This window comes from Pseudorasbora parva, chromosome 2 (genome assembly GCF_024679245.1).
Source record: "Pseudorasbora parva isolate DD20220531a chromosome 2, ASM2467924v1, whole genome shotgun sequence".
NCBI classification, from domain to species: domain Eukaryota; kingdom Metazoa; phylum Chordata; class Actinopteri; order Cypriniformes; family Gobionidae; genus Pseudorasbora; species Pseudorasbora parva.
Window position 1 is genome coordinate 24,696,971 of NC_090173.1, and position 13,637 is coordinate 24,710,607.

The 13,637-nt window shown below is 39.0% G+C and overlaps 1 protein-coding gene across 3 annotated transcripts in view; it reads left to right on the plus strand.

The window, feature by feature from the left end:
• The window catches only part of spop (speckle type BTB/POZ protein), a 109,396-nt gene that overhangs the window by 79,167 nt on the left and 16,592 nt on the right, over positions 1-13,637 (plus strand). For all 3 annotated transcript variants that reach the window (XM_067412880.1, XM_067412888.1, XM_067412896.1), the window contains one exon: positions 6,931-7,058. In XM_067412880.1, coding sequence (XP_067268981.1) covers positions 6,931-7,058 — 128 coding nt within the window. The remainder of the gene's footprint in view (positions 1-6,930; positions 7,059-13,637) is intronic.

Genomic DNA, 13,637 nt, shown 5'->3' on the forward strand with positions numbered 1-13,637 from the left:
GTAAATGTGATGCTACGTGACATTATTCTCAAGTCTGTCTTTCGATGGTTAAAACAATGATTGAGCGATTACACAACATATTATACATTTCAGTAAGTTTGTAATGGGTCCTCAATATACCTTAAGATATATTAATTCATGTTTATTCTTTGGGAAGAGATGATCACGTTTTCTCACGCACCGCAGTTTGAACTGACGCGCCAAGTCATCGGTGTTAAAATGGCATTTATGGTTTGAGTTTTGTGATAAAATGGACTGTATACCTATATGCTCGCGTGGGAACTCTGATTCCGTGCTTAAAACAAGCTGGCTGTTGTGCATCGAACCGAAAAGCCCTGTACCGAAATGGTTCGGTACAAATACGTGTACCGTCACACCCCATATATATATAATTTTTATTTTTTGGGTGAATAGGCCTTTTGAAATTGATATTGTGTATGACAGCGGCGTTGGGATAATAGAGAGGGTTGCATGGATGTTGGGTAGTCTATAAACTACCAGGCTGACGATCTCTGCTCTGCGTGCCGTGTGTAGTTATTCAGATGAGACTGCATGCTGACAGATATTGATTCTGAACCTGCTTTATTGGCTATTGACCATTTGATGAATATTTACACAACAGAGCTTTTACTGCTTTTGCTCTCAGCCCCGTGTGGCCCATAGCTGTTAATACTCCCCTAGATCAACATTTATTATGCTGACAGGTTCACTGTAAATCCACAGAAGACTGAGGTTTTGTAACCTAAAGCTAGGGACACACCAAACCGACACCAAAGAACTAGCGCTGATGAAAGCAGACTGTTGTCGTCTCGTGTCTGGGAAAAAGATTTGTGCTTGAACACACCGAAAGGAGGACTACAGGTGACTCTTATCTAAACGCGTATTCTTCACTTGCGTGCAAAGGAGCTAATTGTCTATTGTCACCTATATTCATCATTCTAAAAGGGAAAGTGAAGCTAAGACTGCAGGTATACAAACCATTAACAAAGCAGTGCTTGCTAACCATTTTGAATATCAGTCATGCTGATAACGTCCTTTATTTCACACCACTCGTGTATTAAAAAAAATATTTGCACAGGGTAATGCTCAGGTAAGATTAAGTCAAATTAGAACAGCATTCTGTCTGTGCCGTCAGGACTGCTTTGCTTGCTTTCACCACTCTTGCTCTCGTGCACGACACGTTTGCTAAACTGAACAGCCAATCAGAGTTCTCTCTCTCACTGACGGCCCAACACTGATCCTACATGTTTAATCGAACCCCCACCTCAAAAAAAAAAAAAAAAAACTTGCTTGGTGTGTATCCCTGACTTTACTCTGCTTTGTGATATCCATTTTATATATGTATATAATATGTCAAATGTATACATATTAATCAGAATAGGTGTTTTTTTTCTCCCAACCAGATTTGCTGGTGAGTGTTTAGTTTTTTCAATAGTTTTTATTCAAATACATGTGAAATAAATGCGCAAAGACCTCTTTATGTGAACTAAAAAATAGAACTTATTTGTTGTATTCAGATTTCCATGTCTCTGAGAGTTACATTTTATCTATTTTTTGTTCAATTTAGTTGTTTGCAATATATTCTGTCTTTTCTGTAGAATCTCAAAATAAATAATACCTTTATTTAGCAACACTTATGTGGAGGCAAAAGACTGGATGGCTTTTTCTTCAAGTGCGTGTCGTTGCTTCGAAGCAACAGCTTTTCTTGTCAAAAGTCAGTTTACCTCTTGTGATACAGGTCAACTGCTATATCTGTGCAAAAACCACATTCGCCTGGTGACAGGTCTTAATTTCATACCCTGCTATTAAACTGTTTTTGTTACTTTTTTGTTGAGATCTGACATTTTTATAGAGATGTACAATTTTTTGTGCCCCAATTCCGATTTTGTTTCTAAGCACTATTATTGGCAGCATATACAAACAAAAATCTACATTTCTACTACGGAAACTTTTATTTTAATAAAAAAGTAAAAAGGCAGCTATAAAATAAGAACAAATTAACAAATTGCAAACAACAGCACAAATAAAGAGGGGAAATGAATCAAATGTAAAATAACACTGGATAGTCTTCATTGTAAATATTCAGATCTATGCTTATAAATAAAGTTACAAAAGTTAAGAGCAGAGAGTGATTTTCTTGGTCTTTCGTTCTTTAATATGATTTAATATGACAGACAGCAGCAGGAATTTTAGGCTGCTGTCACTTTAAGAGTTTATGCACAGAACCAATATATTGTTATACAACAAGCATTATATTTTTAACTATTTACGTTCTAAAACTGAATACTCCCCAAGACTAGACTGGATGCCAGCCAAACTCAGCCCCACCCACAACATTTAAGCTTGGGCAGTTCGGTCTGGACTTGATCCATAGAAGAGTAATTATGCCCGAACAGAAACTGTTCAGACCAATGAAATCATCAGGGCGGGCTTTAGACGATGATGGACAGATGATCAACAGTAACATAATCATCACGTCATCAAAGGAGCTTGGGTTAAATTTGTTCAAATCCTAAATGCAGAATTTGTTTGTATACATTCACCTTCACTATCTCTCTCAGAAATGATGATTGTGTTGGTACGTACTCTGTGTATCATTAAATTATTTTTTTTACAACACCGGCAAAGATTGTTTACACTCATCTTTTTCTTCTAACGTTACTTATACCAGCGTGTGTGCAGATAGGGTTGCCAAGTTTTTACAACAAAACCCGCCAACTACTAGCCCAAAACAAACCCAATAGCTTTTCGTGGGGGTTCTCTGGAAAAAAATGCTGTTTGGTGGATAAAATTTGTGTTATTTTGGCAAGGTTGCATTCCTGGGTTTGCCCCCCTTTCTCCTTCATAACTGCCTTAATTCTACGTGGCATTGATTCAACAAAGTGCTGAAAGCATTCTTTAGAAATGTTGGCCCATATTGATAGGATAGCATCTTGCAGTTAATGGAGATTTGTGGGATGCACATCCAGGGCACGAAGCTCCCGTTCCACCACATCCTAAAGATGCTCTATTGGGTTGAGATCTGGTGACTGTGGGGCCATTTTAGTTCAGTGAACTCATTGTCATGTTCAAGAAACCAATTTGAAATGATTCGAGCTTTGTGACATGGTGCATTATCCTGCTGGAAGGACATGATGGATCCATGTTCTCATTCTGGTTTCATTCTGTTGACAACAAAACGGACCGGCTTGGAATCAGACAAACGTGAGACTGACTGCCAGTCTCCGATCTGGGTCGAGCATGCAGAAAATCATTTGATTCCAGTCCCTGGCCAGTTGATCTCTACATTTTTACAGACCCAATCGAGACAGGCCAGTCTAAGCTGATGGGTTATCATATCAGGCAGTTAAAGGTGTTTTGCTCTCTGTATGTTTGTATAGGAGTGTCAAGGTTAGAGGAATTATTAGATAGCATTTACGGTAGCGGTGTGTGTTGATGCTGTTGTGAGAATGTCAGTTTACTCTCATAATTGTTTTGACACCATGCTACTGAACTCTTTGTTAATGGAAAAGTGTAAGTAAAGGATGTTTTTGTTGTTGTTGTTGAAGCAAATATGACATCTCTGTTTCTTTTTAGTGTCACGTAGGCAGACTTTTGACTGGTCTCATAAATTCTGTCCACTTTAGCAGCTTATTCTGTCCAAGAGCGCCCATGTAGAATGGAATCAACCATCTAACTAAAAGACCATCTGCTAAAAAGATATAATTTGCTTGCTACTAAGTGGCTTTTTTGGATATCTTTTAAAGTCTAGATGCCACGGTCCTTGCAAATGTTCCCAGATCCAATAAGGAATTCTTCTTTAGAGAATAACCTGTGTAACCTGACACCTGAAAATTCTGTACGTGCAAGCCAAATGGAATTGCACTAGCTATTTGTGCCAACATTTTCTGCTTTGTGTGTGTGTGTGCGCAATGTGCATCAGGGTCATCTGTGGGCGGTCAATGGGCATTTCGTCCGAGGCTGAGTCTACTTGACGCCCTCAATGTCTTTCTCAAGGAGTTCGAAATCATGGTGTTGCAGATTAAAATGGTTTGCTGCTGAGCTCTGGTCAATTGATGCATGCTCACAGGAGTTCACCTATTTTTGCTCACTTACAGATGTGTTTTAAAGTATGGGCAAACAGAACATGGCCTTTCAACCTCCCTGGCTTTCTGTGTGTGTGTGCTTAGTGCATTTGTGATCCAAGCAAACTTCTCTTTTTCTCTCTGTGTGCCAGGACATTAGGCACCATGCCCCAGTGCCGGGGACTGAATATGTATTACTACTGACTGCTCTTTCTTTTTCATTGCTTTAACCTGCTCATCTCCCCAATATCTACATAATCCATCTGTCAGTCCTTTCTTATTGGAGCTGTATTCTGTCAGACGTCCTAAAGTGGTCCTCTTTGCTGCTTGTGTATTCGTGTCCACAGAGGCTTGACCCTGGTTGGGTGCCAACAGGAACTTTCCGTGCCCTACTGCAATTGGTTAGTTGCCAGACGTCCCCAATGAGAGCACAAATTTAGCCACTGCCCCGATCTGACCTCAGACTTCCTCGAGAGACCAATCAGTGTGTCTGTCTCTCCCCCCCTCCCACCCCCCCCTTTCTCTCTCTCTCTCTCTCTCTCTCTCTCTCTCTCTCTCTCTCTCTCTATATATATATATATATATAATTTCTTGAAAAGTTTTCTGCTTCTGTGGTCAAGGATTGCCCTTAAACATTTTTTGGCACTTTTTGTTATGGAATGAGGAGCAAAGTTGATTTCACCTGTGTGTGTTCGTGCCAGTATGGTGTGGGGTTTGAAAAATTATGTTTTGAAATTCTGCCTCTCCCATTTAATAGGCAAGTAACTTGATTTACTGAGAAGTTCTTGATTCTGGGAGGGTTAATTACCCACCGGTCCATCAGCATCTTCTCCAAAGCAGCTGAATCAAAACATGCCATCTGTGAACACTCCTGTCTGTCCAATTCCAGACATCACAACAGTGGGCAAGTCCTGAAAGCATTACTTCAGCAGACGCAGAACTTGGGCCAACCCATAACCCAGGCTGATAAATTGTCTGAGACTTGAATGTTTTGATATGTATCATTTGTGTATGTCTCATTAAATTGCATTGTCGTCTCTATGAATAGGGCCTGAATTTTGGTGTGGGCATTGCACATAACTTCACTCTTTCCTGTAAATTCTATGCTTATAATGTGGGTATAATTTTGCCCAATGATAGCACAATGTGAACTACAGTGAACCAACAATGAATTTCCCATTCTGACATTCAGTTTGGAGTTCAGGAGATTGTCTTGACCAGGACCACACCCCTAAATGCATTGAAGCAACTGCCATATGATTGTTTGATTAGATAGTTGCATTAATGAGAAATTGAACAGGTGTTTCCTAATAATCCTTTAGCTGAGTGTATTAACACGTTATCATATCGGCAAGGCATATTGCCATATTGGCCAATTCTGATGTCATACTGATAATATTATATATCCCTAGTTATAATCAGTCTTAGATTAGCCTTTATGCTATCTGGATACCAGCATCAGCCTTTGGTAACTTTTGGTACCTATGATTTAAATTCTGTTTTGATGGGGAGACCAGGGTCTTCCTGAGGCATGTTTGTTCCCCCTTCTAGTGCTTCCCTATTGTGTGAATCTGTATGACTGTCACAGTCGAGCTGTGAACACACAGCCATTTCACACCATGTTAAAACACCTGCACACTTACAAACTACAGCGGCAGATTAACCAGCGATGATTTGAGCTCCAGCTGCGCTTGGTCGACAGAGAAAAGAGGAAAGATGCTTCACTAGAACAAGTTTAATGTTTAGGAAGAGAGGATGTCACACTTGATAGAGTGCACTTGTCACACATACCCAAACCGCAACAAAAGCACAAAGGATTCTATTCATCTCTTGTTTTTTTCACTCTTCCCCACTTCTCCCCCCCCCCCCCCTTCTGTGCATGGAAGTAGTGACAAAGGAGAAATCTGTAGGTATTGTCGATATGTCTTGATTCAGCATCACTTTCTTATATTCTTGTTCTTCATCCTTCTCTTGTTCTTCTCCTTGCTGTTTTTGGTCTTCTCCATTTTTTTATCCTCCTCCTCTCTCCTCATCATCCTCCTCCAATTCCTCCTCCTCTTCATCCTTCTCATCATCCTCCTTTTCCTTCAACTACTTATCCTTTTCCTTCTCCTCCTTCTCATCATCCTCCTTCTCATCCTCATCCTTCTCCTTCTAATTCTCCTTCCTTACTCTCCTTGTCCTCCTTCCTTCTCCTCATTCTCCTCCTCCTCCTCCTCCAACTCCTTCTTTTCTCCTTCCTTCTTCTCCTCCTCCCTTCCTTATTACCTTCTCTTCCTTCTTTTCCTTCTCCTCATTCTCCTCCTCTGTCTCTTACTTATTCTCCATATCCATATCCTTCCCCCCTCTTACTTTTATCCCCTTTATTTCTCCCTATTTCTTTTACACTTCTCAACCAGATTCTGTGGGTCAGCTAAAATATCTGCAGTCAAGATGGAGTGAAGGTTTGAACATAGCAGCCTTAAAAATAAACCAGTCTCTGTGTGTGTGCATGAAGGGTTCATGCATTCATGTAGGTTTAATGTGCTTTCAGAGAAACAGCATGAGAATGAAAAATCACAGAATAATCAGGCTAGGTATTATGCAGAAATTAATGGAGAGCAAGATTATAGACCTTGCCAGATAGGCAGAAAAGCCTCTTAAAGAGTATTTGGATTCAGATTCTGATGTGTGTATGCAATGTCTTGCATAGATCGTTTTTTCCTCATTCTAATACTTAACTGAATTAGGGGATGTTCTGTATTATGGTGAAGGTTCTCTAGATGTATCTTTTTTGTAATGTCATGTCATTATGGAGTCCTGGTGCAAGACTGGTGTTCTTTGTCCACTTAATCAGTTTTGTGTCAATATGTTTTATTTTGTGCAGAGAGTCAGCGGGCGTATCGCTTTGTACAAGGAAAAGACTGGGGTTTCAAGAAGTTCATAAGGAGAGACTTCCTCCTGGATGAGGCCAATGGGCTGCTGCCTGATGACAAATTGACACTCTTCTGTGAAGTAAGTGATGCACGACCAATCATATGCTGAACTTTATTTCTTAACTTTTAGATACACTACTTTTCAAAGGTTTGGGCTCAAGAAGTCTGCATTTATTTGATCAAAAAGTGTCAAGACATTAATATTGTGAATTATCAATACGATTGTAAGTATTTGTATAATTTTAATATGTTTTAAAATGTATAGTGATGGCTGAAATTTTAGCATCATTAATCCACTCTTCAGTGTTACATTCTTTCATTCTATTATGCTGATGGTGCTCAAAAATGTCTTATTGTCATCAATGTTGAAAACAGTGAAAACTGAGGCACTTGTTAATTTTTTTTATTTTAATGTTCCAACAGTCAAATTTATTTGAAACAAAAATCTGTTTTGCTCAATTTTGTGTCCTTGATCAATGAGTTGTCTTTAAAATAATCCACTTTAAAGCTTTAGTCATAGGCATTCAGACGGATGCTTTATTGTTGCACCATGCCTCGCAGTGTTTGTTCCTGCTGCACTCAGTCTAGCATTTTTTTAACACAGGTGCCTTATTTAAACACTCCCAAAGAAACATGTCTGATAGGGGTAAGGTGGTCCTGAAATCAACTTAATTATTATACAGGGTTTCCTTAAAACGAATTAGTCAGCTAGCCATGAAAATATGTAGTTTTACACATTTCTAATCAAGATGGATGAACTCTTTCCTCTCCCTTCTTCTTCTCCTCCTCCTATTCCTCCTCCTCACTCTCTTTCTGTATCTCATTACTATTTCCTAAAACTTTAGCATTGCCTCCTCCTTCGTTCCTTCTTGCACCATTCTTAACTCACATTTTCCTCCCACAATTCCATTCTTGTTTCTTTCTATTTCTCTGCCATCTTATGTGGTTTCCTTTTTAGGTGTTAGCTCTTTAAATAAGGGCCTGAGCATACCCCCCCCCTTCTCCCTCTGTGTTTTTAATGAGGAAGAGGGGTCCTATTAGAGGTGGAGTACTTGGTGTCATTGTGTCCAGTGAGATGGAGGGATTTATAAAGAAAATTAGGCACTAATGCTGGATTCCCTTACCCTCACTTTAATGATTGGTGACAAATCAGATTGATAACACGTCAGATTTAGCTAATGATTCGTTGACTTTGGTAGCTATTTCCATCTTATTCCAAGCTCTCTTTCTTATTCTTATTCCATCTCTTTTTCTATAGTTTTTTTAACGATAACTTAGTTATTCTCTCTCTCTCTCTCTCTCTCTCTCTCTCTCTCTCTCTCTCTCTCTCTCTCTCTCTCTCTCTCTCTCTCTCTCTCTCTCTCTCTCTCTCTCTCTCTCTCTCTCTCTCCCCCTTCACCTTTTCTTATTTTCTCTTCTTTTCTTTCTCACCTCTCCTTTGGTCCCTCACTCCACCTCCATCCTCCAGCAGGTAGATTGCTCATAGTAAATAAATGAGCTCTGCACTTCTCTCTCTCCATCTGACAGCAGCCATCTTTCACTCAGTGCAGCCATATGCCACACTGAAATCTCTGAGATCCACTACAGCTGCAACATCTGCTACTGATATATACGTACACACATGCACACACAAAAGTTTAATAGTGGTAGCAAGTTGAAGGAGTAGTTCACAGAAAATCTAAATTGTTGTTATTTATTCACTCCTACTTGTATGGTGCATTTGCTTCTTTATTTGAAGCACCAATTCAGTTCAACTTCAATTGCAATAAAAAGTGACTGCATTTATTTGATTAAAAAAAAGTAAAAACAGCAATATTGTGCATTATATTATTATCTCTTATCAATGTTGCTGCTCAGTATTTTATGATACATTCTTCGTGACATTTTTCGCGACATCATGCGCGTCTCTTGATCAATTTTGCTGTCTTTGCTGAAAGCATGCTGAATGCATACATGTTTTGAAACATGCATGATTATTTTTTTGAATGAACTGTCACTTTAAGAAGGAAAGTTCTGTACGTGCAGCATCTGCTTTGTTCCTCTTCACCCTCAAAACACGGAGGGCTCAGCGGAGATGAGAGTGTGGTGGAGGGAAGGAGAGAGGTAGAAGTGCGAAAGCATTTTACACTAATGAAAGTAAAAGCGAATTTGATTGCATTAGTATTTAACACTGAACGTTTCTCTGTATACATTCACACAACATATGTGACAAACTGATGAGTTGTCTTTATCAGTGTTGTGCTTGCATCTCAACAAATGTCAGGGATCCCTTTTCACAGATGTATGCGGTTGGTAGTCTCTTTGCACACGAGTCAGCTCGCATGCATACATCACAACGAGTTTGGTGAGATGAGAGGCAGATGCTGGCGTCAAAAGCATGGAAATGGAGGAATAAGATCAGGTGAAGGAGAAAAAAGGGAGGTTTGCGGTCAGGGCCAGACTTGAACAGCTTGAGTGGAAATGATGCGTGTAAAAGCATATGTGTAGTCTGAAACAGAATCAAACAAACTCTCTGACACAAACATACAGCTGTTCACAAATAAAGCTTGCATCTCTGTCAGTGTGTCTTTCTTTAGCATGCAGTGAGTAAAATTTCTCACACAGTGAGACCTAAATTGTGGTATATTATGGTAGCAGTATCCACCTTATTAGCGTAAGAGCTGTGGCTATTTGTAATTTCAATGTGCAAATTGTAATGCTGCTTCATATTGTGAACTAGGTTGTAGTTATAGTTAGATATGTTCAGGGTCCAAGGCCCAAATTGGTGGAGGCCCTTTTGTTTTCCTCTCCCTCTCTCGCGCAGAGAGTGTGTTACACTCTTGATGGTTTAGAGTTTAACCCATTCACTGTTGTGTGCTTTTGCCAGCATTAAAGTAAAAAAAAAAATCTCATAGACCTTGTATTTTTTTATAGGTTTGAATATCGAAATAAAGGTATAGAAACCAGTTAGTTTGTAGGGCACTGACAACATAGTTTGCATTGGCGCCGGGGCTTGGGCCCTTCATTGCTGCTTGCAGCTATATTTTTTATTGTGAACAATGAAACTGTCTAAAGTTTAGAGTTCAGGCTGTTGTTGATGAAGAGGGTGCAGAAGAAATTGTGTTTTTTTTATATAAATATATAAAGTTTAATATTTAATGTTTTTTTTTAACCCAGAATGTGTCTGTTTGTTTTTGACATTGAGTCATGAGTTTTGATGAATAAATTAATGAATGAAAACTGAATGCAGGGCTAAAGAGTATAGATGTTTTTTGCCTTGAGTTTTTGCCGTTTTATTTGTAAAATTACTGGTTACCTCACTTTCCCACCTCAACACCCACCCCCATGCACCGTTGTTTAGAATTTTGCAAATTGGTGTGCATTGATGCGGAGCAGAGGGATGGTTTTCAGCTGATTGAAGCACCGTGAGCATGAGTATTTTACTTTTCGCTCTATTAATGAATTAACAATTTAAAAGCAAGGTGCAAAAGAGGGAATACTAGTAAACCTGGATACCAGTATTAGCATTGTCAGCACATGCTGATTAAATGGTGGGAAAATTCTCACCCTCAAATCCCTAATATACAGTCATGGGAAAAATACACCCTTTTGAATTTTATTGTTTTACATATGTTGACATAAAATTATTATAAAACTAGGCCAAAATGGAGAAGCCTTGTGTGTCTTAGTACACCCTGTGATTTAATTGCTTTTAGAACCACCTTTAGAAACAATAACTTGAAGTGATACTTTTCTGCGTTTCTGGATTTGAACTGGGCCAGTGCAACACATTGATTATTTTCTTTTTCATCCATTCTGTTGTAGATTAGCTGGTATTCTTGGAATCATTGTCCTTTTGCATGGCCCAGTTTTGGCCAAAATGTTTTGCAGCTTCTCTGAGCATTGTCTGACCTTGGGGTGAATTTGCTGGGGCGTCCAATCCTGGGAAGATTGGGAACTGTCTTGAATGTTTTCCGTTTGTGAAAAATCTTCCTCACTGTAGAAGGATGGACTTCAAATTTTTGTGGAAATGGCCATATAACCCTTCTCAGACTGATGGCAGCAACAATTTCTTCTTTAAGATCATTGTTGATGTCTTTCCTCCTTGGCGTTGTGTTAACACACACCTGAACGCTCTCGACCAGTAAACTGCCAAAATGTCTGCTTTCATAGAGGTGATTACACTTGCTGATGATCAATTGATAAAAGGCGTTTGGTTAGCAGTGTCTTAATTGCTATGAAGGCAGTAAGGATGTAATTAGTTTTTGTCACCTGTTTTGTTAAATAAATAATGAAACAGTGTAATATGACGTGTTGTTCATCTTTACCTAATTTTAAGACCTGCTAAAGGCCAGATACCACTTTTTTATGTAAAATGTAAAACTATAGAATATTAGTGGGAAAGTTTCTTTAATGTTTTTTTATATTTTTTTCATAAATATTCCTGTTTGGCAAAGCTAAATTTTCTGCATCATTACACCATGATCCTTCAGAAATCAGTCTAATATAATGATTTTTTATTAATGTCAGTGTTGTTCTATTCTTTGATGAATAGAAAGCTCTAAGGAACAACATTTATCTGAAATAGAAATCTTTTGTAAATAGGACCAATAAATTATGAGCATTCCTGTGTTTTATCTGAGAAGTAGTCCATTAGCGGGAGATATGTTTAATGTCTTCTGCATTCGTGCACAGTGGAGGTGTGTTTGTTATTAAGAGATGAAGTGATAAGATACCATGTGGTAATTATCTAATTGAAGTGTGTGTAATTTACTCTGCTTGCTTTGATTAATCAATGAATTCATTATGACCTGGACAAGCTCATTAGCATGAGCCTGATGCAGTGCTCGTAGTGTGTATTTATAGATTCTGGAAGTCACCTGGCAGTATTGTCCCTTCTTTTTTTTCTCTCTTGTTCTCATCTTCCTCGTTCTGTTTTGCGTGCCACTAATGATTGATTGATGCTTGTCCGCACATAGGTTTAACTCTGAGTTTGTGTGTGTTTAAGGTTTATTAATCAAATTCAGGTAGAGAATAGCGTACGTACACGCACTAGTGTACACCCTACTCACTCATTAGTTTCTCTGTTTAGATTTACACACACAGTAAACAGTTCACTCAGACTTGAGTCTAGACAGCACCGAGCTGCTCTAGTGCCCATCTCGCACTGCTCATTAAAGTGATGTGCTTGACTTTAAAGTACTGATACGTCCTATTTCTGAGGCTGAAAATAAAGTTGTGTTTTTAAACGTATAGAGATTGACTCAGGACTTTTTCAGCATTCATCTCCATCTCCATGGACATAATTAAAAATCCATGTGATTTGAAGTTATATAGTACGATTTGATATCATGACATTACAATTTTATTTTAAAGGGTTGGTTCACCCAAAAACCTAGAGGATTATTGGGAACACCATATTAATAATATGTTTGACCCCTTTTGCCTTCAGAACGGCCTTAATTTTACATGGCATTGATTCAACAAGGTGCTGAAAGTATTTTTTAGAAATGTTGGCCCATATTGATAGGATAGCATCTTGCAGTTGATGGAGATTTGTGGGATCCACATCCAAGGCACGAAGCTCCCGTTCCACCACATCCTAAAGATGCTCTATTGGGTTGAGATCTGGTGACTGTGGGGCCATTTTAGTACAGTGAACTCATTGTCATGTTCAAGAAACCAATTTGAAATGATTCAAGCTTTGTGACATGGTGCATTATCCTGCTGGAAGTAGCCATCAGAGGATGGGTACATGGTGGTCATAAAGGGATGGACATGGTCAGAAACAATGCTCAGGTTGGCCGTGGCATGTAAACGACGTCCAATTAGCAAAAAGGGGCCTAAAGTGTGCCAAGAAAACATCCCCCACACCATTACACCACCACCACCAGCCTGCACAGTTGTAACAAGGCATGATTGATCCATGTTCTCATTCTGTTTACACAAAATTCTGACTCTACCATCTGAATGTCTCAACAGAAATCGAGACTCATCAGACCAGGCAACACTTTTGAATACTTTTTCAAGAATACTTTTTCCAGTATTCAACTGTCCAATTTTGGTGAGCTTGTGCAGAATCCAGCCTCTTTTTCCTATTTGTAGTGGAGATGAGTGGTACCCGATGGGATCTTCTGCTGTTGTAGCCCATCCTCCTCAAGGGTTGTGTTTGTGGCGGCTTCACAAATGCTTTGCTGCATACCTCGGTTGTAACGAGTGGTTATTTCAGTCAAAGTTGCTCTTCGATCAGCTTGAATCAGTCGGCCCATTCTCCTCTGACCTCTAGCATCAACAAGGCATTTTCGCCCACAGGACTGCTGCATACTGGATGTTTTTCCCTTTTCACACCATTCTTTGTAAACCCTAGAAATGGTTGTGCGTGAAAATATCAGTAACTGAGCAGACTGTGAAATACTCAGACCGGCCCGTCTGGCACCAGCAACCATGCCACGATAACTGCTTACAATTTCTTAAATAACCTTTCTTTCCCATTCTGACATTCAATTTGGAGTTCAGGAGATTGTCTTGACCAGGACCACACCCCTAAATGCATTGAAGCAACAGCCATGTGATTGGTGTATATATATATATATATATATATATATATATATATATATATATATACACACACACACCATATACATATATATAATATATACACACACACACCATATATACA